Source organism: Caloenas nicobarica, chromosome 5 (assembly GCF_036013445.1).
Source record: "Caloenas nicobarica isolate bCalNic1 chromosome 5, bCalNic1.hap1, whole genome shotgun sequence".
Classification (NCBI taxonomy): domain Eukaryota; kingdom Metazoa; phylum Chordata; class Aves; order Columbiformes; family Columbidae; genus Caloenas; species Caloenas nicobarica.
In genome coordinates, this window is record NC_088249.1 from 51,623,549 (window position 1) to 51,650,441 (window position 26,893).

General features: G+C 43.5%; 2 protein-coding genes across 6 annotated transcripts in view; both read left to right on the forward strand.

The window, feature by feature from the left end:
• The window catches only part of TNNT3 (troponin T3, fast skeletal type), a 31,801-nt gene extending 21,659 nt beyond the window's left edge, over nucleotides 1–10,142 (forward strand). For all 5 annotated transcript variants that reach the window (XM_065635540.1, XM_065635536.1, XM_065635539.1 and 2 more), the window contains 9 exons: nucleotides 133–151; nucleotides 1,163–1,208; nucleotides 2,080–2,196; nucleotides 2,538–2,615; nucleotides 2,872–2,985; nucleotides 3,159–3,268; nucleotides 4,165–4,255; nucleotides 7,196–7,236; nucleotides 9,759–10,142. In XM_065635540.1, the coding sequence (XP_065491612.1) occupies nucleotides 133–151; nucleotides 1,163–1,208; nucleotides 2,080–2,196; nucleotides 2,538–2,615; nucleotides 2,872–2,985; nucleotides 3,159–3,268; nucleotides 4,165–4,255; nucleotides 7,196–7,236; nucleotides 9,759–9,807 (665 nt within the window). In that variant the 3' untranslated portion in view covers nucleotides 9,808–10,142. The remainder of the gene's footprint in view (nucleotides 1–132; nucleotides 152–1,162; nucleotides 1,209–2,079; nucleotides 2,197–2,537; nucleotides 2,616–2,871; nucleotides 2,986–3,158; nucleotides 3,269–4,164; nucleotides 4,256–7,195; nucleotides 7,237–9,758) is intronic.
• Nucleotides 10,143–11,619: 1,477 nt separating this feature from the next.
• Nucleotides 11,620–23,176, forward strand: MRPL23 (mitochondrial ribosomal protein L23). Its single transcript, XM_065636347.1, has 5 exons — nucleotides 11,620–11,678; nucleotides 11,761–11,883; nucleotides 12,922–13,004; nucleotides 14,874–14,947; nucleotides 22,806–23,176. Exons 1-5 carry the CDS (start codon nucleotides 11,653–11,655, stop codon nucleotides 22,968–22,970), a joined length of 471 nt encoding a protein of 156 aa, XP_065492419.1. The 5' UTR covers nucleotides 11,620–11,652; the 3' UTR covers nucleotides 22,971–23,176.
• The last annotated feature ends 3,717 nt before the right edge of the window (nucleotides 23,177–26,893 follow it).

Sequence of the window (26,893 nt, forward strand, 5' to 3'; positions counted from 1 at the left end):
TTCTCTGGGATGTTTCCCCTAAGATTAAATTTTCCTTCCCTCCTTTTACTTTAGCAGCTGGCATGATCTCTGTTGTTCTAACTCTTCTCCCTCTTTTTCCTTTCCTGTTTTGCTCCATGTTTCCAAATACAGAGGAGAAGCCCAGAATAAAGTAAGTATGAGGGGCAGGGAGTTTCAAAACCCTGGGATCATTTTTCTCATCTAGCAGAAGCTAGATGTCTATTGTCTATTAGGCAGACGGCCACCAGAAGCCTTTATCCAACCCTCTCTCATGCAACATCCAGCTGTTCCTGCATGCCTTTCCAGGATGTCTCTTCTGCCAGAGGATGCCTTAGCAGCAGTTACTGGCCAGTGTCTTAACACAAGTTCCTGATAGAGTCAGAAGACTCATGAACAGGCTGCCCAGGGAAGTGGTGGTGTCACCACCCCCTGAAGGTGTTTAAAAGACATATAGATGAGGCTCTCAGGGACATGGTTTAGTGCTAGATTTAGGTTATGGTTGGACTCAATCTTAAGGGTCTCTTCCAACCAAAATGATTCTATGATTCTATGAACCGTCCAAGATACAGCAGTCCCCAAGATGCAGGTGGTTCAACTCTAAGTCCTCTGTGAGAGGCCATGGCTGGGAAACTATCCGTCCATCCATCCATCTATTCATCCATCCATCCATTCATCCATCCATCCATCTATACATCCACCCATCCACCCATCCATCCACAATCGCTGACAGTAGGAAGGATGACAAAGGTTGGGCTGGGCTGACTTGAGCTTAACTAAGTTTTCCCATGGACCTTCTGTCTCTGGGCCCCTGAACCTTCCCTTCCCACTCCACCAGCTGCCTGGAACGGAGAGTGCAGCTCTGCACCGACAGCCGTGCAGGCCAACGTCTTTCCGTGTGGTAGGGAATGACCACAGGCTTTGGGAATGAAAAGGGTTTTTAGGGATAACTCCCTGCCCTGCATGACCTTCCATGAGGGACAACAGTCCTTAGTGCTATTCTAGAGTAGTTTTCCATTGATTTGCTCTTTCACCCCTCTGTATCATCAACATTTCTCCTTGTCAGCATCATTCCTGAGGGCAGATCAGATCAGGATATGCTACTTAAAAAGCTGCCTGCTCTTTAAGATATTTTGTTTATTTGTTTGTTTTTGACTCTCTGCAGACTAACTGCTCCTAAAATACCGGAGGGTGAGAAAGTAGATTTTGATGTAAGTATTCCTGAGATTGGCGTATTTTGTCTGTCCGTACCTGAGCCGTACACATGTGTGCAAAACCCCATAACTTCTCCTCTATTGGACAGTGCTAAGGATAAAGTCAAGGACAAAAATATGGATGCTTTGTCACCTCTTTTCAGTGAAAGGCTACTCTCTGCTCCCTGAAACTCTCTGAATACATTTGTTGCTAATGTGACTAAGCTAAATTGTTAATTCATGGGGTTTTTTTGATGGTTTTTGGTTGGTTGGTTGGGTTTTTTGGTCCTTGAATCTTTGAAGCCAATATATAAAGAAAGGAGAAAGTAAGTGGTTTAGGAACTCTCAGATCCCCTGTCCATTGTTTGAAAGTTGCAGGTTGAAATAAGGCTGGGATATACTCATCCGTTGCTGAGAAACACCACCTAAAATGACAACAGATTTTTAATAATAAAAAGAGATCCAAATACCTTCCTAGAAAGTTGATTGAAAATTTAAGAAACTCTGGTGTTGAAAATCTCCACAGAAATATCTTCTTTGTCCAAAAATGCAGGAGCATTTTCTAGGTAAGATTCACATTTCAAAGTGAAGAGGAAGCAATAAAGTATACGCAAAGAGGAGGCAGCTAAGCAAAGCCATGGGTAAAATATGGTGTAGGGGCATGGGAGATGTGTATTCTGTTCCCTTCTGGGGTCCTGACTGTCACCTGGATGAGTCTGAATGTTGCCGACCTGCATCAACAGCCATTTAAGCTAAAACTACAGATTTCCATGGATATCTGCAGACACTTTCTGCTTTTGTTTCTCTGTGTAGGCAGGGTGCTGGGAATGTCCAGGGCATGTTCCTAGAGCAATATGGGCTGGCTTAATGCATTTTCTTGCTCTCCTAGGACATCCAAAAGAAAAGGCAGAACAAAGATCTGATTGAACTGCAGGCCTTGATTGACAGCCACTTTGAAGCCAGGAGAAAGGAAGAGGAAGAGCTGGTTGCCCTCAAGGAGAGGATTGTGAGTCCTTGTATTGCCATTTTCCTGTATTAGATTGAGAGATCCTCTGTAGATGAGAAGTTGAATCCATTAGTCCACTGTCAGAGCTTGGCAGAAAGCTGTACTGCCATGTACAAAAGTGACTGCTCAGATCACCACCAAATGGCTTCTTCCCACATCTGTCCACTCTTTGATGCTCTTGTTTTACATCTGGGAATTGCACATGAGACCCTTCTGCATGTTCTGGCAAGGGAGTAGGTGGCTCACTCTGTAGGAACCAAACCTCTTGGTGGTGGGGCATGATACTGGAGGTAGATAAAGCCACAATAATGACTCAATGCCTCTACCACTGCTTCTTGCAGGAGAAGCGCAGAGCTGAAAGAGCAGAGCAACAGAGAATTCGGGCTGAGAAGGAGAAGGAGCGTCAAGCAAGGCTTGCGGTAAGTGTCCTTGCATCTCTCTCCTTGTCTCAGCATCAAATTGGAGGCAATCTCTAGAGACAGAAAAAAACTACAGGTTCTGCCTCTCTCAGTCTCGAGAAGAAATGACCATCCTCTTAAAGCAAGGACAAGAAACAGGAGTTGCCAATTCTCATCAACACACTTACCTGATCACATTCCCTGCAATGACACTGGCTGCTGTGCAAGCTGTGAGTCTCCCCTGGAGTAATTCGCTTCTATGTGTCACACTTTACAGGAGGAAAAGGCACGGAGAGAGGAAGAAGATGCCAAGAGAAAAGCTGAGGATGATCTCAAGAAGAAGAAGGCTTTGTCCTCCATGGGTGCCACATACAGCAGCTATCTGGCTAAGGTAAAAAGCATGGATCAGCGGAAGAAATATGGAAGCATTAAACCATGGGGTTAAGTGGGAACAGTCTTTATTACAAAGCAGCTTGCCTTTCCTTTTTTCGGATCCCTAGCAGCTTGTCTTGTATGCTCTGTCACTGAAATAATTTCATCAGACAATTGATGTTCTGAAAATAGGCTGATCAGAAGAGAGGGAAGAAGCAAACAGCTAGAGAGACGAAGAAGAAGGTCTTGGCAGAGAGGCGCAAGCCCTTGAACATTGACCACCTTAACGAAGACAAGCTGAGGTAACATGCTTACCCTAACTTACTGAATGTAATCCACTGAAATTTGGTCTGACTGTCCTGGAGTAGAGGCAAATGAGGTAGAGGAGAGGACCATCCTTGAAATTCATCACGGGACAATGTTAAGTTGTGTCTTTCCTTATTCTGGAGAATGGAGAGGAAAAAGGGATGTGGGGAATTGTTGAAATGGTTTTGTAGCCAGCTAGCCATGCTCCTGGCATAGCTCCGTTAGCCTCTCCTGCTAATTAGGATTAGTAGTTTACAGGACTAGGTACAAGCTTTAAACCCATCTCTGAGATTAGTTGAACAAACCTACAAATTAGTGTCTGTAGCATTCTCAGGAGCGAGCTGAGCTGCTAAGATATGACTATGGGTCTCCACGGAGGCTGGAGGCTTGGAAGCCAAGTGCTCTGGTGCAGAGCAGTCAACAGATGACAGTCTGGATTCCACATGTTGGAGTTCACACGTGATCGAAAGATGAAGTGGGCTCACAGCCCTGAAACAGATGAGATTGTGCAATGGCAGGTGCTCTGCTCATCTAGGTGGCTTTCAGAGTCCTCCTTCCTTCTCGTCTGATTTCCCTGGACTCTCTTCTTTCAGTAAGAGTGAGCAGGAAAATTAAATATGTAGGAAATATGTTAGTGCGTGATACATACAAGAGTGCAAGGTTCTTGGGTGAGAAGGTAAGAAAAATGTGACCTTGAAAATGGTGAGTAGCTTTCAGAGGATGGAAAGGGTTTGCAGGAAGATGTGTGAACTGCATTAAGTAAAACGTAAAAAGCCTCATTACTAGTGATGTGAAAATGGTAGAAAACATATGATGTGATGTGATGTGAACATGGTAGAAAACATATGATGTGATGTGTTCCTCTCACCTTCCTTTCCCCATAAATACATAGGGACAAGGCTAAGGAACTGTGGGACTGGTTATACCAGCTGGAGAATGAAAAGTATGACTTTACAGAGCAGATTAAGAGGAAAAAATATGAGGTGAGTTGAGAAGCCATTTTGCTAATGGGACTGGGTCCAAAATGTAAAAATCTCTGTAACTCCCCTGGCAAAACCCATGTGGTGACATCATTTGGGTCTCCAATGCTCTTATGCAATATTTAAGCAGCAAGACACCTGGAACTGCATTCCCCTAACATACATATTTGGTCTGGATTTCACATTTTAGGCTAAAATAGACCACTCTCAAGGTTTTCAGTGCCCCATGGAAAGGCAATGCCAAAAGAAAATGAACTCTCCATCCTCTCCCCAAACATATCTTGTTCATTCTTGTTTATCTATAGGTAGTTGTGACCTGAAAAAATCAGTAACTCTCAGTTCACTCATCTCCATTGCAAAGTAACATCTTCAAACCCACCTTTGATTTCACACTTGAACTTTGTAAGTTTTACTCATATCCCAGACAGATTTCCTGTGGACTGAGCTCTCTGGAGTCACTGAAAACTGTCTCCAGACAGCAGCAGCACCTGACTGAAGCGTCATATGGTAACAGAAAGTGGATGCGTTTCCTTCCCAGTCACAGAACAGGGCTGCACTGACCTATGTCAGGTCTCAGTGGCTGAGAAATCCTACTGGATCTCTCCCCACCTCACTCTCCTTTTAATTCCCAATCACACAGACATATACTGACAGGGAATGAGCAACACCAATGTAACTATCTCAATCTCTCTTAGATTTTAACAATGCGTTGCAGGCTGCAGGAGCTTTCCAAGTTGTAAGTACAATGAACTTGCCTGTATAACAGCAGCAGCAAAAGCTACCAAATGCATGAGCCTGCTGCATGGTCAGGTGCCAGACAGAAACTGGCACTTGGTTCCAAGTGCAGAGAGAAAAGAGAAAACTGGATCTTGTGTCTCTCCCTTCCCTTCCTTTTTCTCTCCCTTTCCATTCTTTGGAAAGAGATGAAGCAGTAGTTTAGGAAAACAGTCAGGGTCCAACAGGGATGTGGCTAAAGAATAGAGCATGCAACCCACTCAGACCATCACTAAAATAATTCCTTATGCAAACCTCTGGTATTACATGTGTGGTGAGTCACCCTGATGCACCTGGGATACATGCAGAAGCTTACGGATGCATGTGTAATAGCTTGAATTTCATTCAAGAAAGGAAGGGTTCTCCACCTTGTGGCTACATGCTTATTGAGATCCAAAATATTGGATATGGCTAGCTTAAAGATAACAAGTCAGCTGGGTGTGGAACAACAGGAATTAAAGCAGTGCTAGTGGAGATGTACACGCTATGGTAATTAAACCTTTGCATAAATAAAGAGAGGCATGGCTGCTCATGAAAAGCAAGGAGAGAAAGTCCAAGGAATTAGCAAAATAGAAGGAAAATGCACACTTGAGATTGTAGAAGAAAAGTGGAAGAAAAAGGAAAAGAGTGAGGAGAAAGGTAAGTGAAAACACCGAAGAGAATTAAGGAGACTCAAGCAAGGATGCAAGGGAGAGACAAAGGAAGGAACTAGGACACCTAAGAGTGGAGCTGTTCTTTAGCTCTAGCGTCTGTTGCTCTTTGGTGCTTCATAGGAGAGTGAGTGCTGTAGTCACTATCACAAGGTTATCAGTCAAGGTAAGTCTTAAGTCTTTGGGTCAAACTGAAGACAGCTGGTTCTCCTCCATACTTGGGAAAAATACTCGGTTGCAAAAAATAATTTAAACCACTGCTGCAGATATTAAAACTTCCATGAGTAAGTACAAAAGCAGCTGATCTGCTGATCTTTCCTTCCTTGTGTTGTCCTGTTCCTGCTAATGTTTCAGTCTCTTATTTTGTTTCTGTTTGCCATGGAAAAACACGAGCCAGGAAATACTGGTTGTTGGGCCAATCTGAATGTATGAATTTTTTTTTCATTTCACACTTGGTGAATGTCAAGTGCCACTTTAAATACTCAAATGTTGGGTCATCAGTTCTTGGACCTGCAAAGCCAGTAGAGAACTCTGAATTACACCAAAAGCAGAAGCAAGCGCATTTTTCCACCAAGGAAAACTGGGTAGAACCTTGACTCAGTTGCAAATGAGAAGGTGAAGGGATAAAAGAGGATTCTCTATTACACCCTAGTTCCTGTGGGCTTTTCCAGTATCTGAGCTGTAGGGGTCCAAGGATTTCTGTAGTGAGTCCGGGGCTACGGGCCAGGACTGAGGTGCTAAGTCAGGCCATGAGGTGCACATCCTGTGCAAGGTAGGTGTTTGCTTTCCCATGCATCAGGTTGAAATATGCAGTTTACCTGTGGCTAAACAAAGAGATGCTCTGTCTTGTAGGACAGACTCTCTAGTGGCTTGCAGTTGTCAACAGAGCTTGTTCAGAGTCCCAACTCCAACCTTTCCTTGGTGGCTGCTCAAGCTCTCCTTGAATATTTTCTTCAGCCCCTTTGAAAGTTGTGGCTGGGAAGGTGGTGACTGCTGCAAGCTCCTCACCTCCTGCTCTCCCAACCAACAAAGGTACTTCAGCAGAATGTGTGATCCATCTTCCATTCTTGAGGTCCCCATCCAAACTGCAGCGAAGCTCTTTGAGCTTATACACTTCTGAATGTGAAGAGTAGAGGAAGAGTGAGAAGATGAGCTTGACACATACAGGTGGATGGGGCCATACAAGAACTTTCCAGCTGGCCATGGTGACATTTATTCCGGTTCACTTGCCTGCAGTTTGACATGTGAGCTCACAGGATTAATTCATATACATAGGGACTCTTCTAATAAGGATTATAAACTTATAGCTTTTCTTTCCCTTGACATATGAAATTGACTTGGATTTATTGCCAGGGAACATTTCTCTCCTTCAAGCAAGGGTGAGCTTTTATTTCAAAGGAAGTATTAATCCCTACCATAGGCACCTGCTTCCAGCACTTCATCAGGTAAAACTCCCCTCTCTGTGAGGGAACATGGTTTCTTTATCTCTAAAAACCCTGGTCATGTATGTTGTTTGCAGATTGTCACCCTCAGGAACCGGATTGATCAGGCTCAGAAGCAGTAAGTACCTATATCCCCTTCCTAGCTCCTGGCTTGGGGATATCTCCTCAGTGTTCAAAGTAGTCGCTTCAGCCTCAACACCGACATTTTCTTGTTGCAATGAAATGAGGCTAGAGATGGAAGGGCAACTCCCATACTGCCTCACATTGAGAAAATGAAGGGGAAACTGAAGTGAATGTAACAGCTAACAAGACCAAATCTTCTTTCTTCACACCATGTCTGCAAAATTTCCATCTGTCCATTCCTGGGGTTTTCAAACACCTGACCGAGGTGCTTTGAATGCTTGAGAGAACACAACCATTGTTTACAGAGGGTAAACAAGTGGTTGCTAAGATTGTAAGGAATGGTGTGTAACAAGACTAACATTATGGGATTACTGCTGTGAGTTCTTTTCACTCATTGTCTCTCTCCTACTTTCCTTCACAATAAGACTTCTATTTCATTAGTTTTTTTGTGTCTTATGTCTTTAACTATTCTAGGTGTTTACAGTGAACTTATGAGAGACCAGGGCTAGACAAAGCCCGAGGGCTAGGGCATGTAGAAAACTAACAGACACAGAGAAGGAACTTCAGGGAAGCAAGAGCAGAGAGCTCTGCAGTGATGGGATTTGATCTTCACTGTGCTTCTGTATCTCCTTAGAAAAGTCATTCCAGGAATGAAGTGGTGATCTTTGGTGACATCTTTGGATGCTAGCAGTGACCAGACGCTGCCTTCCCACTTCCCCAAGCCACTCTGCCTTATCAAATGAATTTAACACTGGGGGCTCAGTTCTCTTGTAGATGCCAAACATAAGGCTTGACCTTCCCATGGTATTTTCTGTACAGAGCTGTAGGCTGATAAACTGCAGCTGAATGTGCAGCTGCAGAAGGATGCCACGGTTTATCTGGGTGTTGCTGCTATTCTGAGGGGCACCACCACACCACCCACAACAGGTAGTACCGTTACTGCATGCTTGTTCCCACAAAGGACATGATACTCTCTCAGGACATCATTTTAAAAGGTGTCACTGAGAAGCCCGCAGCTCATGAGATTTCTATGTACTTAAATTTCTATCCACACTAGACTGTATCATTCCAAAGCAATGTCTACTAATGTGTTATACAAGGATCAAGTGATCCTTTTGCTTCAGACTTTATTAAGTCTCCTTAAGCACACTCTAAAGGTTAGGCATAACATCAAACATCACAGGCGCTTGTGGAGATTAAAGGACTCTGCCGTCATTTGAGGAGCTACGCAGGCCCTATGCTGGATTTTGAACCTGTGGAAAGGCTGGGAAAAGGGGCACTGAGATGAATTTAAGATAAGCAGAAAATGCTCTGCTCTCTTTCATGAAAAAGGTCAATTTTTTGAGTAGACCAAGTCTAACTTGGTCAAAAGGTAAAGTATCCACTATGTGTATGTCTGTGTCACTGTGCTACATCCTTCTGTAAATATGGCTAGTACGTTTGAACCAACCCACGGGGCAGAACCACAAAAATCTCCCCAGATGTGTCATTCACATGTTTTTCTGCTCCTTGGAGGAACCAATGGTTCTGAAGAAGGCCTCTCTGTTGATAACAAGGCCCCACCGCCTTGTGCTTGGCCACCAAACCCACACTCTGCCACATCAGAGAGCTGCCCCCAGTTTGCATGTGCTTTGGCTCAAGAAGCAGCCTTATCATCGTGTGTGTGAGATGGAAAGGTTTGGTAGTGTGCTGAGCCCCAAACGCCAAGGTGCTGCCTACGGGAGCCGGTGCAGAATCTAACCTGACTAACTTCACGCCTGGCCCTTCTCTGACTCCCGGCATGCCTGCTTCTCAGACAGAAGGTAAGTGGCTTGCATGTAGGATTGCCCTTCTGTATGCAATAAGACACTATTTGGAGAGAGGTTGCCTCAGGTGCTTTGCATGGGGAGCATAGGTGAACTGCTCCCACACACACCATGAGCAGGACAGGAATACTGATTTGAGGGGAGGCCTAAAAAGTTGTTTGGACCATTTTGGAAGCTCTTGCTCATGTGACATAAGGAAGAAGCCACTCTGCCTCTGCTAGAGCAAAGCAATTCTTAGTTGCATTTAAATTATTACTCAGCTTTTTGCCTCCACTATTAGATGATGAGAGCATCTGGGGAATTTGACCAGAGCTCCCTGATGAGGAAATTTTCGCCAGAAACATCTCTGAATACTAAAATCAGATCATAGCAGAATTTAATTCAGGAAACATCAAGTCTGTGGCTGGATAGGCCTATCATTTAGTCTCAAGACCACCTGGACTTCTGTCCTGATAATGCAGGAATCTAGAAGGGTCTACCTCTTTGAGGCATGCACACCCTGGCCTTTCACTAAGAGCCTGAGGAGGAATCTTGTTGCACAATATCAGCAATACTTTTCTTAGGATGTGCACAAAGCATAGAGGCAGGTGTGCCCAACATGTGAGAAGTGGAAGTGACTCAACCCTAATCTGAGAGTCAGCAATGCACAGTGATCACAGAGCCTCACTGCTTCCATCATGTTGACATGTTTTTCTTTCCTTTTGTATTGTAGCAGCAAGAAGGCAGGAGCCAAGGGCAAGGTTGGCGGGCGCTGGAAGTAAAGAACCAGGCAGGATGGCCCTTGGTGGTGTGCCAAATCCCTGCTGGTCTCCTCTTTCTTCCTTCACCAATCACTTGTCTTCCCACACCTCAACGATAACAAAAATTGCAACTATAGCCGCTGCTTGTCCTCTTTTTCTTCCTGGAGGAGTCTGGCTGCTTCCTCAGTCAAAAGGAAGCAGGTTCCCTGTGAAACTGAGATGACTCCTTGCTGGCATCTTCAATTCCTGCTGAGCATATCCTTTATCCTCCTGATACCAGCCCTATGCTGTCCTGTAGATTGCTATGTACAAATCTCTGGATTTTGTAAATAAAGCACAACCAGTACCTACTCCAATGACAACTCTCTGGAATGGTGTTTCATACTTTATTTAATGACATTCCATTTTGCAAGGATTTGGGAATTATCAAAATCCTTATTTAATATCATTTGGTCCAGCTCTACAACTGGCAATGAGGCTCAGTATCATCAAGAAAGACTCTGGATCGGAGGCCCATTTTACAGCCACCACACAGGCAGATAACAAAAGCCGACTCTATTCTGGGGGACCTCATAATCTGGATGCCAAATGTAGTTGTAATTGACTTAAAAGTTTGAGTGTTGAAGGGAATCAAAGAATCAGGAATAAAGGAACAAATCCATAGAATTACACATCACAGTACAATACAGAGACCAATTCATTCAAATATTACATTAAAATGTTTATTGAAGTTAACCTACATATCGCATTAAAACCCGATACCGAAGTGTGAATTACTTGGTTAATGCAGTGTAGATGTCAAAACACAAATGGCTGTTACTAAATTTGGGATGTGAGCTATTCTACAGGGCCTGTTGTCTTTGCCAGCCCTTGAAATGCCATGTTGGAGGGAAGCCCACCAGGGACAGTGGTTCTCCCTGTGTTTCCAAATTTCTGTCTGTTTCTGGTGCCTGCGTTCATATTCTGGCTCTCAGCACGTGCTGCGGCATCATAGATTCATAAGAGTGGTTTAGGCGGGAGGAGACCTTCAAAGGTCGTCTAACCCCCCTTGTCCATGGGCAGGGACATAATTCACTAGATCAGGTTGCTGGAAGCTCCGTCCAACCAGATCTTGAACACTTCCAGTGTGATGGGGCAGTCACGGCTCCTCTGGGCAACCTAATCCCGTGTCCCACCACCCTCATCATAAAATGTTTCTTCCTTATGGCCAATCTAAACCTGCTCTAATTCAGTTTAAAGCTGTTGCCCCTTGTCCTGTCATGACAGGCCTTGGTAAAAAGTCTCTGAGTTCCCTTCATATAATGAAAGGCTGCAGTCCGGCCTCCCCAGAGCTGTCTTCTCCAGCGTGGACAAGCCCAACCCTGTCACCCTGTCCTCACCGGGGGGGTGTCCCAGCCCTCCCACCGTTTTCGTGTCCCTTCTCTGGACCCCCTCCAACAGGCCCATGTCTGCCTTGTGCTGGGGACCCCCGAGCTGAGCTCTCACTAGAGCAGAGGATGGGAATCGCCGCCCTCCTGTCACCGTGAGGAGAAGAGCGAGTGAAACGCAGCCGGGCCTGCAAATCCACACCGAGGCATCATTTTGCAGTTGCCTCCGCCCTCGTCCCTTGCCCTTGCATCTCCTCTGGTGAACTCTCCCCTGCCCCAAGGCTGTGTCCTCCCTCCTCGAGTGGGCCCAGGGGGCGGCCGAGCCCCGGTTGCGGGGACAGCCAAGGTGGGGGGTTGGGTCAGGCCCCCCCGGCGCCCCACAGCCCCGCCCGACCCCGCGGCGCTCCTCCGCGCCAGCAGGGGGCGAGAACCGCCGCCGCCGCCCCGCCGGGAGCCGCTCTGGCGCGGCGCCGCGCCGCTTCCGGGCCGGGCCTCGGCCATGGCGACGCGCGCCAGGAAAGCCGTGTGAGCGGGCCGGGCGGGCTCGGGGCGGGGGAGCCGGGCGGGCGGTCGGTCAGTCAATCAATCAGCGTCGTCTTCCCCCCAGGTACCCGCTGTTCCAGCTGGGCGGCCCGCAGCTGCGGATCTTCCGGCCCAACTTCTTCATGCTGGCGGTGCGGCCGGGCGTGCCGCAGCCCGAGGACACCGTCCAGTTCCGCGTCTCCATGGAGTGAGTGCGGGGGCGGCGGACGGGGCTCGGCGCTGCACGGCGCTGCACGGCTCGGCACTGCACGGCACTGCACGGCACGGCATTGCACGGCTCGGCGCTGCACGGCTCGGCACGGCAATGCACGGCTCGGCACGGCTATGCACGGCACTGCACGGCGTTGCACGGCACTGCACGGCACTGCACGGCACTGCACGGCACTGCACGGCTCGGCAGTGCACAGCCCCGGCAGCCGCAGCTGTGGCGGGTCCGGGCCTGCTGCGCAAATGGCTCAGCGCAGCCCGGGGCTGGAGGAGCGACTGCCGCTTCTGGAGCCCCCCTGTCTGTCCCCTGCCCCTTCCTCAGTGCCACAGGTCCCGGCACAGCACTTGTTGTCACCTCCTTCTGGGCCACAGCCTGTCTGGTTAGCTCAGGAGTGGGAGACCAAGTGCCAGTGCCCTTTGGTATGGAGGAAGAGCCTTCTGCATCAGGGAGACGTTTTTAGGGGGCTGAGAGGGCAGTAATTTTAGTATGAGCTTTGCTTGGCTTTCCTTCCTGTTGGTGGGGCTCAGCCTTCCCAAGGACAGGCTTAGGAAGCGCTTATGAAAATGATCCAGAGAAAACGAGGTGATGTCCAGGTATTTGTCAGGATTCTTTCATCCTGACCGATCCCGTTGCACACACGAAAGCCTACAAGGCTCTGGCAGGTCCTGAAAAGATTAGTAAATGCCTTTCAGAAGATCAGAAAGGATTCTTGGCTCGGACAGTGAGAAAGCCCACCCGCTCTCACTGAATAGAGAAGATATCTGGGGTTTTTACTGTTGAGGCTACAGAGAATAAAATACTTGTCATTGTTACAGTTTATGGGTAATGAATTGCTGTAGCAGTGTGTGATCTTTGTTGAGTTTATACTTTTGTGCAGTAAAGCTACCTTGGTTGAAAGGAGAAGACATTAATTCCAGAGTATCAAGCAGTCTGTAAATACTCTGGCTCTGTTTTATTTTAGTTAAATATTTATACTTTTTCTTCTTTCTTTCTGCAAAATGTTTTTGCATTGCCTAGAATGACAAAAGTGGATATCAAGAATTACCTTGAAAAAATATATGATGTACCGGTAGCTGCTGTGAGGACCAGGATACAGTATGGTGAGTGCAGTTTGAGTAATCCAAAAGCATGAATACAGCATCCCTGTGCAGCCACGTTAGACTTTTCATATCAAAATGTCCATTAGATTTCAACAAACTTTGGTTCCAGGTGCTTAGCTGGTGACGTCTATCAACCGAGTTGGTTGTCCTTCAAATGAATATGCACCACTTCATATTTGAATACTTTGATTAGATTATGGCATAAGTTTAGTCTTAAAAAGAAAGATCTAATTTAAAACCACTTAGTTATCTAGCTTGTGCTGTACCATTTCTCCTTGAAGACCAGTGGGTTTCTCACTTAAGAAGGAATTGCTTCATGTGTTTTAATAAAATTAATCTTAATTTCAGCCACAGCCTTTTTTAAAAGAAATGTGTGAGTTGAGATTAGCTGGCATGCATATAGAGGAGGTGTTATGGTCTAACAAAAGGCAAAGTTTGTAAAGTATTCCATTAGACCAGTAGATAATGTCAGAAAAACATCTCTGCAAACTTTCAATTTTTCATCAGCTGTCGTTACCACATTTCTGCTATGGACTTGTATGCTTCCACTCATGGTGTTTCTCCCCTGTGCCACCATTACAAAAAAAAGCCAAAACAAAAAACCCAACAACAACAACAACAACGAAATGACACCAAAACCAACCAAAAAACCAGCAGAAAACCAACCCAAGAGGAAAACATGTTCTTAGATTAAGTTATGCTGAACTCTGACTTGAAGTAGAGAGACCTGTCTCTCACTGAAACAGGCTAAATTTATGTAGCGTCACCTTTACATATGAATTCTTCCTTCTCCAGAGCTTCTCTGACTGCAGTTCGGATGCAGTGCAAAGTCAGGAATATAATTTTCATGTTATTTACCTTTTTGATCACCAACCCGTGCATTAATCAAATGGAGAGTGACTCGTTGGTTAGGGCATCTTTGATGGCTGGGTTTTTTACTTTTCATGCAGTGACTCTAGCAAAGGAATTGATTGAGGCATTTATAATGGTAAGAGTAGGGAACATTTTAAAAAATGAATAGGAAAACAGAGCTGTAATAATGAAAAATGAAAGAAAAACCTTTAAAATAAGGTCGTAAAACTCAGAAAATAGAAAAGAAAAAGAAAACAAAGATCATCTGTAATATGCTCATGTGAAAAATAAAATTAAATAAACTCTTAAATACCAAACACATGTAGTTCCATACAGCACTGAAAAATATTCATGTTTGTCCTTACAACCATTTTGTCCTCCACTGCTAATGGAAGTAATGGTAGAATGTATATATTCAGAGATAAAAGAGGAAAGGGAGTTCGAACGTCTAATAATTGAGAGCTTTAATGTCTGCATAACATGCAGAGAATGAATTGGACTTCCCACTCAATTGTGACCAGCATACTTGCAGAAGGTTGGAGCGTTCTGGTTTTTTTGGATGTGGAGTGTAATTTTCTCGTGTATAAACAGTAGATCCAGCTCATTAGCTGGGTAGTAAAAACTGACAAGTTTGAAGCTGTTTAGTGGTCACTTCCTCCTTGCCTTCCTGAAGCTGTTGATGTTGGAAGGATGGTTTATCACTCTTGGCCCCCTACTCAGGAGACTTCTCTCCTTGCTTCTTTGCAAACTTTGTGTGTGACGTGAAGGCACAGTGGCTGTCAGCAGTCTGAGTCTGATCATGTCTCCGTTCCCTACTTGTGAATGAGGAGAGTAGTGTCTACCAATTCCAGTACATTTTAGTAATTATGATGCTGTGTTGGTACTGAAGAAAGAGTATTCCTTTTAACAATAAATCTGAACTAGTGAAGTCCCCCCCTTGCCCTTTCAGCTTGGTCTTGCTTTGGGGAATTTGGAAGTCCTGTGAAGTAAAAGGTGGGGCTCTCTTCATTTCTGCAGGGGCAAACAACAAGAGGAATCACAAAAATCAGAGAGTGAAGAAGCCAGATTACAAGGTTGCCTATGTACAGCTGGTGAGTTAACATGGATGCTTGTGGGGAAAAAAGAGGGGACTGTTAACCAGCCAAGCTGGAAGTAATGTTCAGTGAATTCTCTGGCTGGCTATTTCTGCCTTTTCTCTAATAATGACATTTTCTTTAATACATTCCAGAATGTATAAAGATATTTAAATGGCTTAGTCTAAAAATCAAATTCAAATAGATGGTTAGTTTTCAAGTCCAGTATTTGTTTGAGGTCTGTATGTAAGTTATGGTCTGATGTCATATGATGCTGCTTTGCCAGCGAGTTTCATGCTGACCCTGTACTCCCTGTGCTGGAAGGTTCATGACTTGTGTGGTTGATTGCTTAAATGTCCAGTAAGTGAAAGAATATATTGTAAGGGTAGGGAACTTCGTATTAAAGCTTTTTGGATTTCAGAGAAGACTAAGGCATATTCCTTGGAGAGCTTTTAGTCATGTCTAACAAGCATGCTTTGTGGCTAAACCAAGTTCTGAAACGTGTGTTGGTTGCCCAGTGGAAAAGGAGCTTCATGTTCTTACAAGTGTCTTTCATCACAGGAGCGGATTATAGTTCAGGCTTCTATTGGGTTTACCTGTCTCTATGTAAAAAAGAAATGTGACCAGTGACAGAAAACCCCTTCACATACCAAAATTACATTTAAGGAATGTTATTTATGGTTGTAAAACCATAAGCTCAAAATTGCTGTTGGTTAACACAACCTCAGTGTTACTCCATCCTGGGACAAGGATTCAGTGTGGGAGGAACACTGTGTGATCTTAAAGACTGCATAAGACTTCATATGAAATTGGATTCAAACTAAAGAGGCACATACAATGGAAAATCTGTTTGTTTGTGTTTTGTTTTTTTAAAAAAAATTTTTCAAAGTTTAAATGTGCTTAGAAGTTTTTCTCTAAGCCCCTTCTGGGAAGGGGAGTAGAAAAAGTGAGAGTGTGTTTTTCTAGACAGCCCTTACCTTGAAAGAACAGTATGAAGTACAATGTTTATAGAAAGTAACAGAGTTGTATTTAGATGAGGACTAACCTTGATTTACTGTGCTGAAATTAAAGGCAACCTCACCCCTATGAGGATTTTGCATTATGATAACTAAAAACCACATTCCTTTTTCAAGTAAGAGTCTGCTTTGGTGGGCAAATTCTCCCTCTTGGATTGTCTGTGCTAGGTTTTTGTCTGTGAGAGATCAGGTATGAATGATTCATTAAGAACACAGCTGAGGAATTGAATGCCAGGAGCGATGTTGTCATTTTACAAGTTGCTTTCTCTGAGTGTTGTTCCTTAGTAGGTAATTGCAAGAACTTTCCATTGTCACTGGCTCTTTGCTTTTAGAGACTCATTTCCCAAGATTGAAGCAGACATGGATCTTTAGCAAACTGCACTCAGTTATCAAATTTTGTTTCACTTTGTTTCTTTTGTCTGCTGAGCTGAGAAGGAGGTAGTTTGCAACCTGTAGATACTCGGGGAAGGAGGAGGAAGCAGAGTCTTCCTATTGTGTGGGGCAAGCCACTCACTTAAGGCAGTGCCTTTATACATTTATTTCGCACAAAACCTGTAAACCTAGAATTGTTGCTGTTACCTTAAGGGCAGCTCCGTGGTGGAGAGGGGAATTACCCAGACTAACTTGGGTACTGGAGGCAGCTGGACAGCAGTAACTGGTCACTCCTCCAGCCTCTCAATTTGTCTGCTGGGCAGATGAGCCTGCACAGAGCCCTGTGGTACTGTGGCTGAGAACTACTCTTGGTACATGAGATAGCAAGTGTCACTTGCTGTGTTGTCCTATACTATAGTATCACTGTAAGTTTTTAAAGAATGCCATGTTTTCTTTCTGACCCATGACAGGGTCAGGGGACCACGTTTTGATGCTATACTTCATCCCAAGTGGGAGAATCCTGGCCATTTACTAAACTCTTGTCAGCAAAGCTTGATCTGTGCATTTTCCCCTCACCTCGTTCCTAGTCTTTTTGCTCTCTTTTTTCTATTATTGTTGGTGTCTGTTAGTTCCTTTAACATTTAGGTTTGTCCGTCCTTTTTTTTTTGTTTTCCTTTTTCATTCTGTCCTTTGCTTTTCACCACTAGCTCTGGTGTCTCAGACAATGAGCTCCCAATTCTGTGTTCACACCAGCTTTAAACAGTGAATGAGGCCAGAAACACAGTGTCATTTCTGAAACTGAAGAGTTTGCCTTCATTCTCATTCATGGTGTAATTTAGGCGGTAACAGCCCCCATGCAGTCCATTGTTAATATCTGCCTAATTTAGGGAAGTCTTTGGTAACCACTGTAAAATCCTTATTTTCATGAGAATTAGTTTGCATCTGCCGCGAGTCAGAATAGCTGGGTCTTCCCATCATTTTTACCAGCTGTGTTTTCTCTCATTAATCCAGTTTCAAGTTAAAACTGCTTATGACTGGAAAAATAAGGATGTGTTTTTGGAAGGTCTTGGGTTGTTCTTTCTACTGGCCACTAGGTGGAAGTATTGCTCTTTGCAGCATGACTTCATAGCAGCTGTGGGGTGGTTTACCTGAATGAAATGGAGTATATTCTCATGACCAGTTATACTTTCCTGCTTCATAAAACATCACCTTATGGGTCCCAGCACAGCGTATATATCCACTAACTTACTGCAAGTGTCTCAAAGGTGGAAGGTGTATGAAGTCATAGTCAATATACCCTTAGGTGTCAGACTAGTGCCCCAGCTGTTCCACATGTAAGAATTGCTGTCCTTTCTTTTCCAAATACTATTTCTTGGATATTCAGAGCTGTTTACTTTGTTCTCGGGCTGTAACTGGACAAATACATGATCTGTCCAAGCATAATATTTTCACACTAAAAAAATACCTCAAATCATAGAAGGCTGTGGATCAACAATATCATACCATTTCAGAGCCTGCCTGCCTTTTTTCCCCTTTTGGAATGTGGTGAGAAAGGTTTGAGTTAGAGACTTATGGTCCTTGGTATCAAATACTACTTTTTTACAGTGGTTTTTTTTTTTTAGTTAAAAACAAAGCTATATATCTTTGCGGAGTAGATAAATTAATGTAGTACAGCAACCTTTCTTCTTACTCCAGTATGGTTATAATTATTCTAATGTTATTTAAAAAAAAATCCAGTGGGAAACTTTACAGTTGCATCAACATCAGGGAAATTTAAAAAAACAACAACACCCCCTCCTCCTCCTCCTCCTCCTCCTTCAGTGTTCTCACTGTTTTAGCTCAACAGGTGTTAGCACCCGTGGGAGCACAACTGTAGACAAGCCTCTGGAATCCAGACCTATTTTTAATTAAACCTGTTTTGAGAAATCTAGTGGAGATGGCTGTAAAAAGGAGCCTGACCTTGTCAACATTAGGACTAACACCTATTTAGCTGCATGAATGATGGCACCGGTGGGAATATTTTTACAAATGCTTTCTTCTCAAACCCTGCTTAGAGTGACCGGTACATTCATAGTAATTAACCCATTTGCACGTCAAATGTGACAGCAGTTTTCTTTTGACATATGCTGAATTCAGAGGAAACCTGGATACTCTGTATACTGTGTCATTCCTGTGTGGATTTTTGAAGTTGTTTTCCATGCTGTTTTTCCATATGTTTTAACATCAGATGTTACCACTGCAATAGTAGGAGAATTGTTCAAATGCACTGGATTATTAAACTTAGCTGCATTTGCTGCTACTGCTGGACTGAATCCCGTGCTGTTGGGAGTCCAACATTTTTTTTAGTTAACAATACTATAAACATCATTTTTCTCCTAATTCTGAAGGACAGTAGTAAGTGCTTCAATTATCTAAGTAATCAGAAGATCTCACAGTTGTTTACACCATCAGTGTTTGCTGCGTCATTCCTACATAATGATATCTCTGCTGACCTTCCATTCCTAAACTTTTCAAGGAACTCAAAGGTCAGAGAAGTATTAGTAAGTTTGTGCCGGATAATCCTTCCAGCAATTTTCTGACATGAGGCTCAGCAGTGGAAAGGCTAACACTTGACTTCATAGGCCTAATTGTGGTCACTTAACCTCTCATTAAAATGAATGGAGGCAATTTGTACCACTGAATGTGATAACTCCTACTACAGACTCGGAGAACAAGGTGTGTTTTCAGCCTTTCTAATGAAAAAGGCTTGATATCTAAGGGGAAAACACATGTTTGATGCTTAGGTCACTTTTTATCTTGAAAGACGTTAGCATTTAACAAATGAATCCTCATAAGACCTTTTATATAAATCATTTTTACATTTGAGTAATGCCGAAGCAAGGATTAGAGTTGCGCAGGAGTGGAAGTTTAATGGCTCCTGTTTCTGTAATCTAAACACTAGACCACACAACTCACTTGTACATAATCTTAGAATTTCTAGGAAAAAGGGAGGTCTATGGAAAGACCCTAAACTGAGAATAGCAATGCATAAAATCATCACATTGCCTTTATTTTTTAGATGTTTTAATACTGCCTCTTTGGCTTGCCTTTTTTTTTATTTCCTTCTTCGCTTTTAACATTATAAGGGCTCACTTAGATATAACAGCATGTGGTGGTAGATCCTATCCTGACAAACTCCAGAGTATCAGTGTTATCACCTCACTTTGGTGAAAAAGTTCTTTTGATGGCAGTGTAGGATTGAGTTCCAAGACAGACTAAATTATCTGAGCAAAATGATTTTTTTGCCAGGGTCAGTCTTTTTTACAAGATTTTCTTTTAGCACTGCTCCGTCAGGTGAGAAAGTGTTCTTATTTTATTTCTCTTTCTCTGTTCTTCTAACTAAGGTAATTATGCTGGCAGAAGTTCTAAAGGAAGGCCAAGCCTTAGCCTTTTTAGAGCCCACTTCAGCTTATGTGAATTTCAGTAATTCAGTAATTAAAAGGATGACCTTGGTTAAATGGATTGCAAAAGGTTAAACGGTGAACAAATGCAATGTTTAGGAATAAGCCGAAATTTTGCTTTCTGGTTGAATATGCCAGTATTTTGTGTTCTAGCAGTTTGCAAAACAGATAAAACCCTGTTCAACTTGGTGGAAATATAGTTGTTTGCTTTATTTCAATTAGGATTTCATTCTGAGGATGCATTTGTCATATGGTTGTTGAATGGTGCTGTATAGAAGGGAAAACTTTGACCAAGGAAAGGTGTAAGAAAAAGCAGCACTATGTAAAGGAATGACAATCCCTCCATTCCTTTGGTAGGCATTTTTTTGAAAAGGTGGCATATGAGCGTGAACCTCAGTAGTCTCTGGCATCATGTGGAAGATGCACTGAATGTAAATATGCCTGGACAGGCTCACAGTCCTTTATGTAAGTTGATGCCTTTTGGTATTTTTGAAATTTTGAAATACCCAAGATACAGGCTTCTTTTGAAAACTAGCTACTGAGCATGCACAACAGCTATTTTTCATACAGCTTTCATCACTTCAGAATCTTACAGTGCAGTATTACTGCATAGTATTGTTACTTAAGATTTATCAACCTTCAGTTCTCAGGGTGTAATGTCTTGGCTGTTTCGAATCGTGTCTGGCTGCCAGCCAAAATCAGAATTTCTTCAGAAAACAAGAGCTGGAAAGAGCCAACTTGTCTGTGCTGATTTTGATTTATTAAAAGACTCAAGATACAAATTGACATTTTCAGCTCAATATTTGACTTTCACCAGCCTTGAAATGGGAACTGCGAGCACTTTGATAAACAGCTGAAAGGTTTGTCTGGTTTGGCTACAGCCTCTGTATCTTTTTTTTTTCCCCCCCTTCTTTTTAAAATAATAGCTGTTTTGCAATGCTTAGTGAATTACCATGGATGTTGTTAGTATGCTTTAGGGACAGCTTTCCTTCATTCTCCAATAAGGGAAGTGCATTGGTGCTGGAAGCATACCAGAATGGAAGTGCTGCATAACAAGAACAGTCCCTTACTACACTGTTACCAATATAAATAGTTCTCAAATTTTCAGTGTAGGTGGTATGCCTACCATGTTAGTCTGAATTGTTTTCTGACTAGTTTAACTAAAATGGCTTCCTCTCCAGGGCAGACGAGTCCTTAGAATCAGCTCCATCTGTTCTATAGATACCACAGGGCTGAATGACTTGCCCACAGTGCAGTTAAAACACAATACATTTTTGTAATATAAACCAATTCTTTTCCAAATGCTTCAGTGTGCTAAAATCTTGGGCAGCACTTGGCCTCAAGGGCACTTGTTGCTGACCCTACTGCAGGAAGAGTTTCAGTAGCCTACAGCTTTGGGATTGCCTAAGGACACTGATAACTCCAGTTTCTGTGCCTTGAAATGACGCTATAATTTAATTGTGATAGGACAGCTATAATAAGCATACCTGTTGGTCATTTAAAAGTACAAAAGAATTGAAATCCCAGAGTGTACGCTGTGGAATGGAAAACCTTGATTTGTTCCAGTTGATCTTATCCAGGCTAGAAATGAGGAAAGAGCAATGTACACAGCAGCTCCCTTGTTGTTTTTGTAGTATGGTCAGACTCTTAGGAAACCCCCAAGAAGTATGCACTACAAAAACAACCGAAGCATTGCTGGGTATGAGTTGATATTTCCTAGATTCTAGTCTGGATAAGCTCAACTGGGATAAGTCATGTTTTTTTCCACAGTGTATGCTTGAGGTTTAAATTCTTTCACACCTGTAAATCACCAGGTTGAGTGTATATGACTAGATGAAACATAGCACACATTGAGCCGGGTCAGGGGCATGGTGACTTTTTTTTTAAGATTTAATTATGTCACATTTCTGATCCCAAAATGTAGTATAGGTAGCTGTGTTGTGGAAGGCTCCTTTCTTGTCCTTTGTAGAACCATTTAATAACTGGGCCTCTTGTTTGATTGTGTTTATTGCACAAATGTAAAGAATGGCTAAGCTGAAAAAAAAATGTTTTCATCTGAAACAAATACTTTTGTTGAGATTTCTCTGTGTTGTATTCTGCCAAAGAAGTTAATGTATGGTAAGGTTTGTAAGTATTTTGGAGAGTAATTTTAGAGTTATGCACTATCAGTTATGAGTTTTATTATGCAAAGTCCCATACGGAATGGAAGGGCTGACATTGTTGAGTTTAATGAAGTTGTGCTTAGTGCAAACACAACTAAAAAGTAAGTAGATAATGTTAATGGGATAGAACATTTCCACAGAATAATGGTTTCCTGCTGTTAGATAAAAACCAGAGACCAAGCAAATGTTTATTTTCCAAGTGGGAGACATAGATCTGATGATGATGTTTCACTAAAATGACTTGTCTGTTAGGCAGAATGACTGATGCAGATGTAATCACTTTAATCTCATCAGTGATGTATTAGACAGATTGTTCCCACTGTAATTGTTTTACACTACAGTCTTTATCCCTGTAGATAAGAGACCTCTGATATCTGTTATTGTGTATTCCCACATTACACCCCACAGTAACAGCTACTAGGACTGTTCTCTCTTATCTTTAGCTAAGATCTAAACAACTATAACAGCTACCCATATCCTGAGTGCTAACATAAGAAATGCTTGTCCCACCATGTATTTCCCCGATGGTGTTACTTTAACAAAATCACTTATTTTTCTCATCATGCTTTTACTGTATGACTCATACACCACCTCTGAGCTGGTTCAAAGTCTTTGCAGAGGTGTCCATCTCCTGACCATTCAGCTGTAAAAAAAGATGGCAGTGCCTTAATTAGCACACAGAAGAGGAGAGACTGAAAATTAGGATTGCTTTGGGGGGTGGAATATATGTGTACACTGGGGAGAGGGGTGGAAAGAGATCTTGGGAGGTAAGAGGTACCATTATGCACTAGCTGAAACTTCAGGGTGGTCTTTCATTGTAAGTATATGCATCATAGCTACTGCAGAAAGGCTGGAATGTCTCTCTGACCATTTGTTTTCTCTTTAGGGCCAAGGACAAACCTTTCAGTTTCCCAACCTATTTCCAGAGAAAGAACAAGACACAGAAACTCGCGCTTTTGATGACTTCAAGGATAAATATATGGAGAGAGAGAAGCAGAGGCAGAAGGGTGACCTCAGACGAGGTGGAGTCCCTGATTGGTTTGGACTTTGATGCAACAAGCCAGCTGCCTTTCTTTACGCTCAGAGGGATTTTGATCAGCAGAACTTGCACTCTTCCCTTCTTGTAATGACCGAATGTTTATTCTTGAGCAGCCCTTGCTAGTGTGTCTTTTTTCCTGGCTGTTTGTGCACAACTACAACAAAATGGCCCTAAAGAAATAAAAAGGTAAAATAAATCTGACTGGTCTTTCCTGTGAACTTGGGACTATTTCTAAAATGTGGAATTGCTTGTTGTTGTTTCTGACTATGAGAGTGTCTTTGTGCCTACCTTCGTCCTGTTTCTACAGGTTGTTTTGAGTAGGAGGCGTTTCCCAGGATAAGTGGAGTTTGCATTGGACAGGATGTGTAAAAGTCAAGATGGGTCAGTCGGAGGCAGACATGAAGATGTAGATAACTAGACTATTGGCTCAAGACACAGGGTTCCATGATTGTCAGTTATGGTGTCCTGCTATCCTGTGCATTGCCTTCCTTGCAAAGTGCCCCAGCCTTTCCTGGAGATGTGTGTGTGATCTGATTGTGCTCCTTTGTTAACGGCTGTGTGACATTTTGGAGACAGGGTTTATTGGATAGGCTTGTGACCGGACACATGTGCGTTTGATCCTCAGAAGCAAAAAGGAATGGACAGAGGTGGTGCACGGTCTCTGCCTGCTGTTGTGCAGTGCAGGTAGTTGCTGTCTGTGGCCAGCCTGCGCTAGGAATGTTTACTGGCACGGCTGTGCTAGTGTTCCTGTCCGCAGCTACCTTGCAGTGCTGGCAAGAGTCCTGTGTGGACACAGTTGTATTGGCATAGAAATGCTTCTGCCAGTGTAGGCTGTTTTGTGCTCAGGACTAATAAAAAGACTCTTTTTACTTTTTCTGGTGCAAGTCTCTCTACTTCCAAGTTGCTGATGCCAGGGCAGTGACAGAACTTTTCTAGGCCTTCAGGGCTGCCACGTTCAGGTTTTTCATTTATTGGCTCTGCAGCTGTTTCTCCTTGTGCTGATGAGGATATTTCCTCTTTGCTTTTATCAAGTAATGTGCTCTGCTGATGTGTCAGAAACAGCAGGGGAAAAGGAGGACTAGGAAGGACTTCACCACAGATAGAGAAGGATGTGTTTATGCAGGCTGTTGGCTACACCACCAGCACACATAGGGTTAAACGTATAGCTAATGTTACCCCAGCTTTTGAATTCTGCCACTTGGAGCAATTGGCAGGGCAGTGAATGAGCCCATATCTTGCATGCTTCTACACGGGTGCTCTCCTTTATTGTTCTGTGTCTGAACTTCTTGTTTGGACAGCTAGCAAGATGTTTACAAGGAAACAGCTGTTCCCCAGAGAGGCAATCCAAGTAGGATTTTACGCACCCCCTTCTGTTCATTAGTTGCCTCTTTCCCCCTGCTACTTCCCTTCTGCATGACAGTTCTTCTGTGGTTTCTTGCTTACAACCCCAGTGACTCTCCCATCCCACTCTGTCCATTTTCCAAGGGGGATTGTGCATGATGATCTAAGTTAGCCGGTGCTTAAACAGAGAGATGTTCTCAAAGAGGAAGGAGAAAAGGGAGAATTTGCTACCTCTGTCTTGCCAGCAGAGTTACACTTGTAGATGTGGAAAAATACTGAGTTCACTGAAAAAAATTCTGATGTTTGACACATCTGCAAAGCGAACACTTCCAGAGTTTTGAAGTGACATGTGAAACTCCAGGTGAAATCAGAAGCTGGCCTGCAGTTTTAAAGTAGGATGATTGAATTCGTCTAGATGCAAGGCTCTGTCCTTTGCTCTACACAGCCTCCCCACCGCCCTCTCCTTATTAAAATTTATATATATTTTTTAAAGGGGCTGTTTCTCGAACTCCCAGCTCAGTGTGGAGCTGATCCATATTGGGGCTGGGGCTTTGCTCCTACTGTGTATTGTTATGGCATTTGCTATTTTTTCTTCACTTTCCTTTGTGGTCACCTCCAATATAGGTAACTCCATCTTCTTCACCCTGGTGAAGATAAAATGAAAAGAATTCATCTAGTGCTGCCATATATCTTCCTAACTGGTTGGTCAGCCTTGAGCAAGCAAACAGTCAGGTATGTGGTAGTTCTGCATAAATGAGGCCATACTCCATGTGTCTCTCTACCTTCCCTGTTATGGTCCTCAGAAGAGGTTGGGGTCACCAGCTTCTGTACTGGCATTGAGGACCCAAGCTGAGAGGAGTTAATTTGCAGTCCCAAATATGCTCTAAGATGACTGAGTATCAAAAGCCCCTGGGTAGGTCTACCATGCTTTGCTACTCCCTGATTTCTCAGGGTGATAATTTCTAGCTCATGTTCAAGACAGGTTTCCGCCTGGAGTGTCACAAAAGGGAAGACGCAGAGGGACAAGTATACCTGTATCTATATGAAGTTGCAACCAAATTCTGGCAGATACTCAAGCTGCTTAAGAGAGCAATGTTACCAGCTACCTCTAAAATAGTACTCCTGTGAAATTAAGGTAAGATTAAAAAAAAGAAAATTCAAAGCCCCTGACCCACTGTTATTTTGCTTTAATACTCCTGATTGCCATGGAGGTGGGATTAGGAAGATCTCAAGTCTTTCCCAGTCCCTTGTTGGCCAGTGTTTCTGTGGAAGTGCCAGTGCTTAATATGATGTGGTTTTTCACAAATCCCATCCCCCAAACTGTACAGGTACGCTAGAAGATAACAGTGATGATACTTGAATATGAAGGCAGAGGTTGTATCATGTACCAGAGAGAAGTACATCAAATGAGTGGTAAAACTAGGACAAGGACTCAAAGTTACGTAGTTTTGTTCGGTAAATTGTGCTCCTTCCAGCACATCCTGATGTTAATTTTTGGTAATGCAGGGGATCAGGAGATCCTGTGAGGTCATATCTAGCCCTGCTATCGGAGGTGTCGAGCTGTCCTTGGCTGTGTCAGCAGCCATACCTGTGGGACAAGGATTTGGATATATGTGTGAATAACCTCTCCAAGGACCAAACTAATGACTTGGTTGAAGAGGTTGATGTTCACTGTGGTGCAGGAGAAGCCACGTCTCGCACTTGGCGTGCACAGCTCTGCAGCTGCTGGTTCTCTGACGTGCAAGGGAGAGGTTGAATGCAGACACTGAATGCGGTTTCTTTCCCCTCTGAACGTGTGCAACCCCCCAAAGAGCGTAATGTGCTGGAAAGGTCAGTGGATGCGCAATTGACTGCGTCGGTGACTCTGGTGGAGAAAGGCGTCCAGCTATGCTGAGCATTGTCTCCGCAATACCAGTGCACTTCAGAGAGAACACAACTACTTTTTTGTTTGCTTGTATTTATTATTTTTTTAAAGCAAATCAGAATGAATTGCAGAGGCATTGAAATGACTCTGTAAGTGGCTCTCCTAATGTTACAGCATTGAGATGAGTTTTCTGTTGTAGGACACGCTCGGTTGGGTGCTAGGGACAGGTTCCCTGTTGGTTGAAGTGGATCACAAGAATGTGCAGGTGTCTGCAGGTGTCAAAATTACTGTGTCTTGTAACCACTTGTCACGTGGGCCTTGCTGTGTGACCTCAGAGGGTGAAAGGAAGTAAATACAACCTTGTGGTGGATTCCAAAAGGGGAATTTATCTAATCCATTTAGCGAATATTCTTGCTCCGTGCAAAGATAAGCCAAGTCACGGAGAGGGTAGATGGCTTGTTTTCATGGCTGAATGTACCCGAGAATAGGTAATCCAGAGTTTCTCATACCTGCTCCCATACCGGGACGCCCAAATTATGCCTCTGGTGACAGAAGGAGGTATTCAACGATCTGAGCCACTGTTCCCCCACTGTTGTTAGCACTTCCGAATGAACAGGAGGAAAATTTTGCTTACTCTATTCAAGGCCATCTTGCTGTGGAAAATGTCATCATGGGTGGGGAATTCCCGCTCTGTCCAGGTTATCCCAATTACGTCAAAGTTGCATGGTTT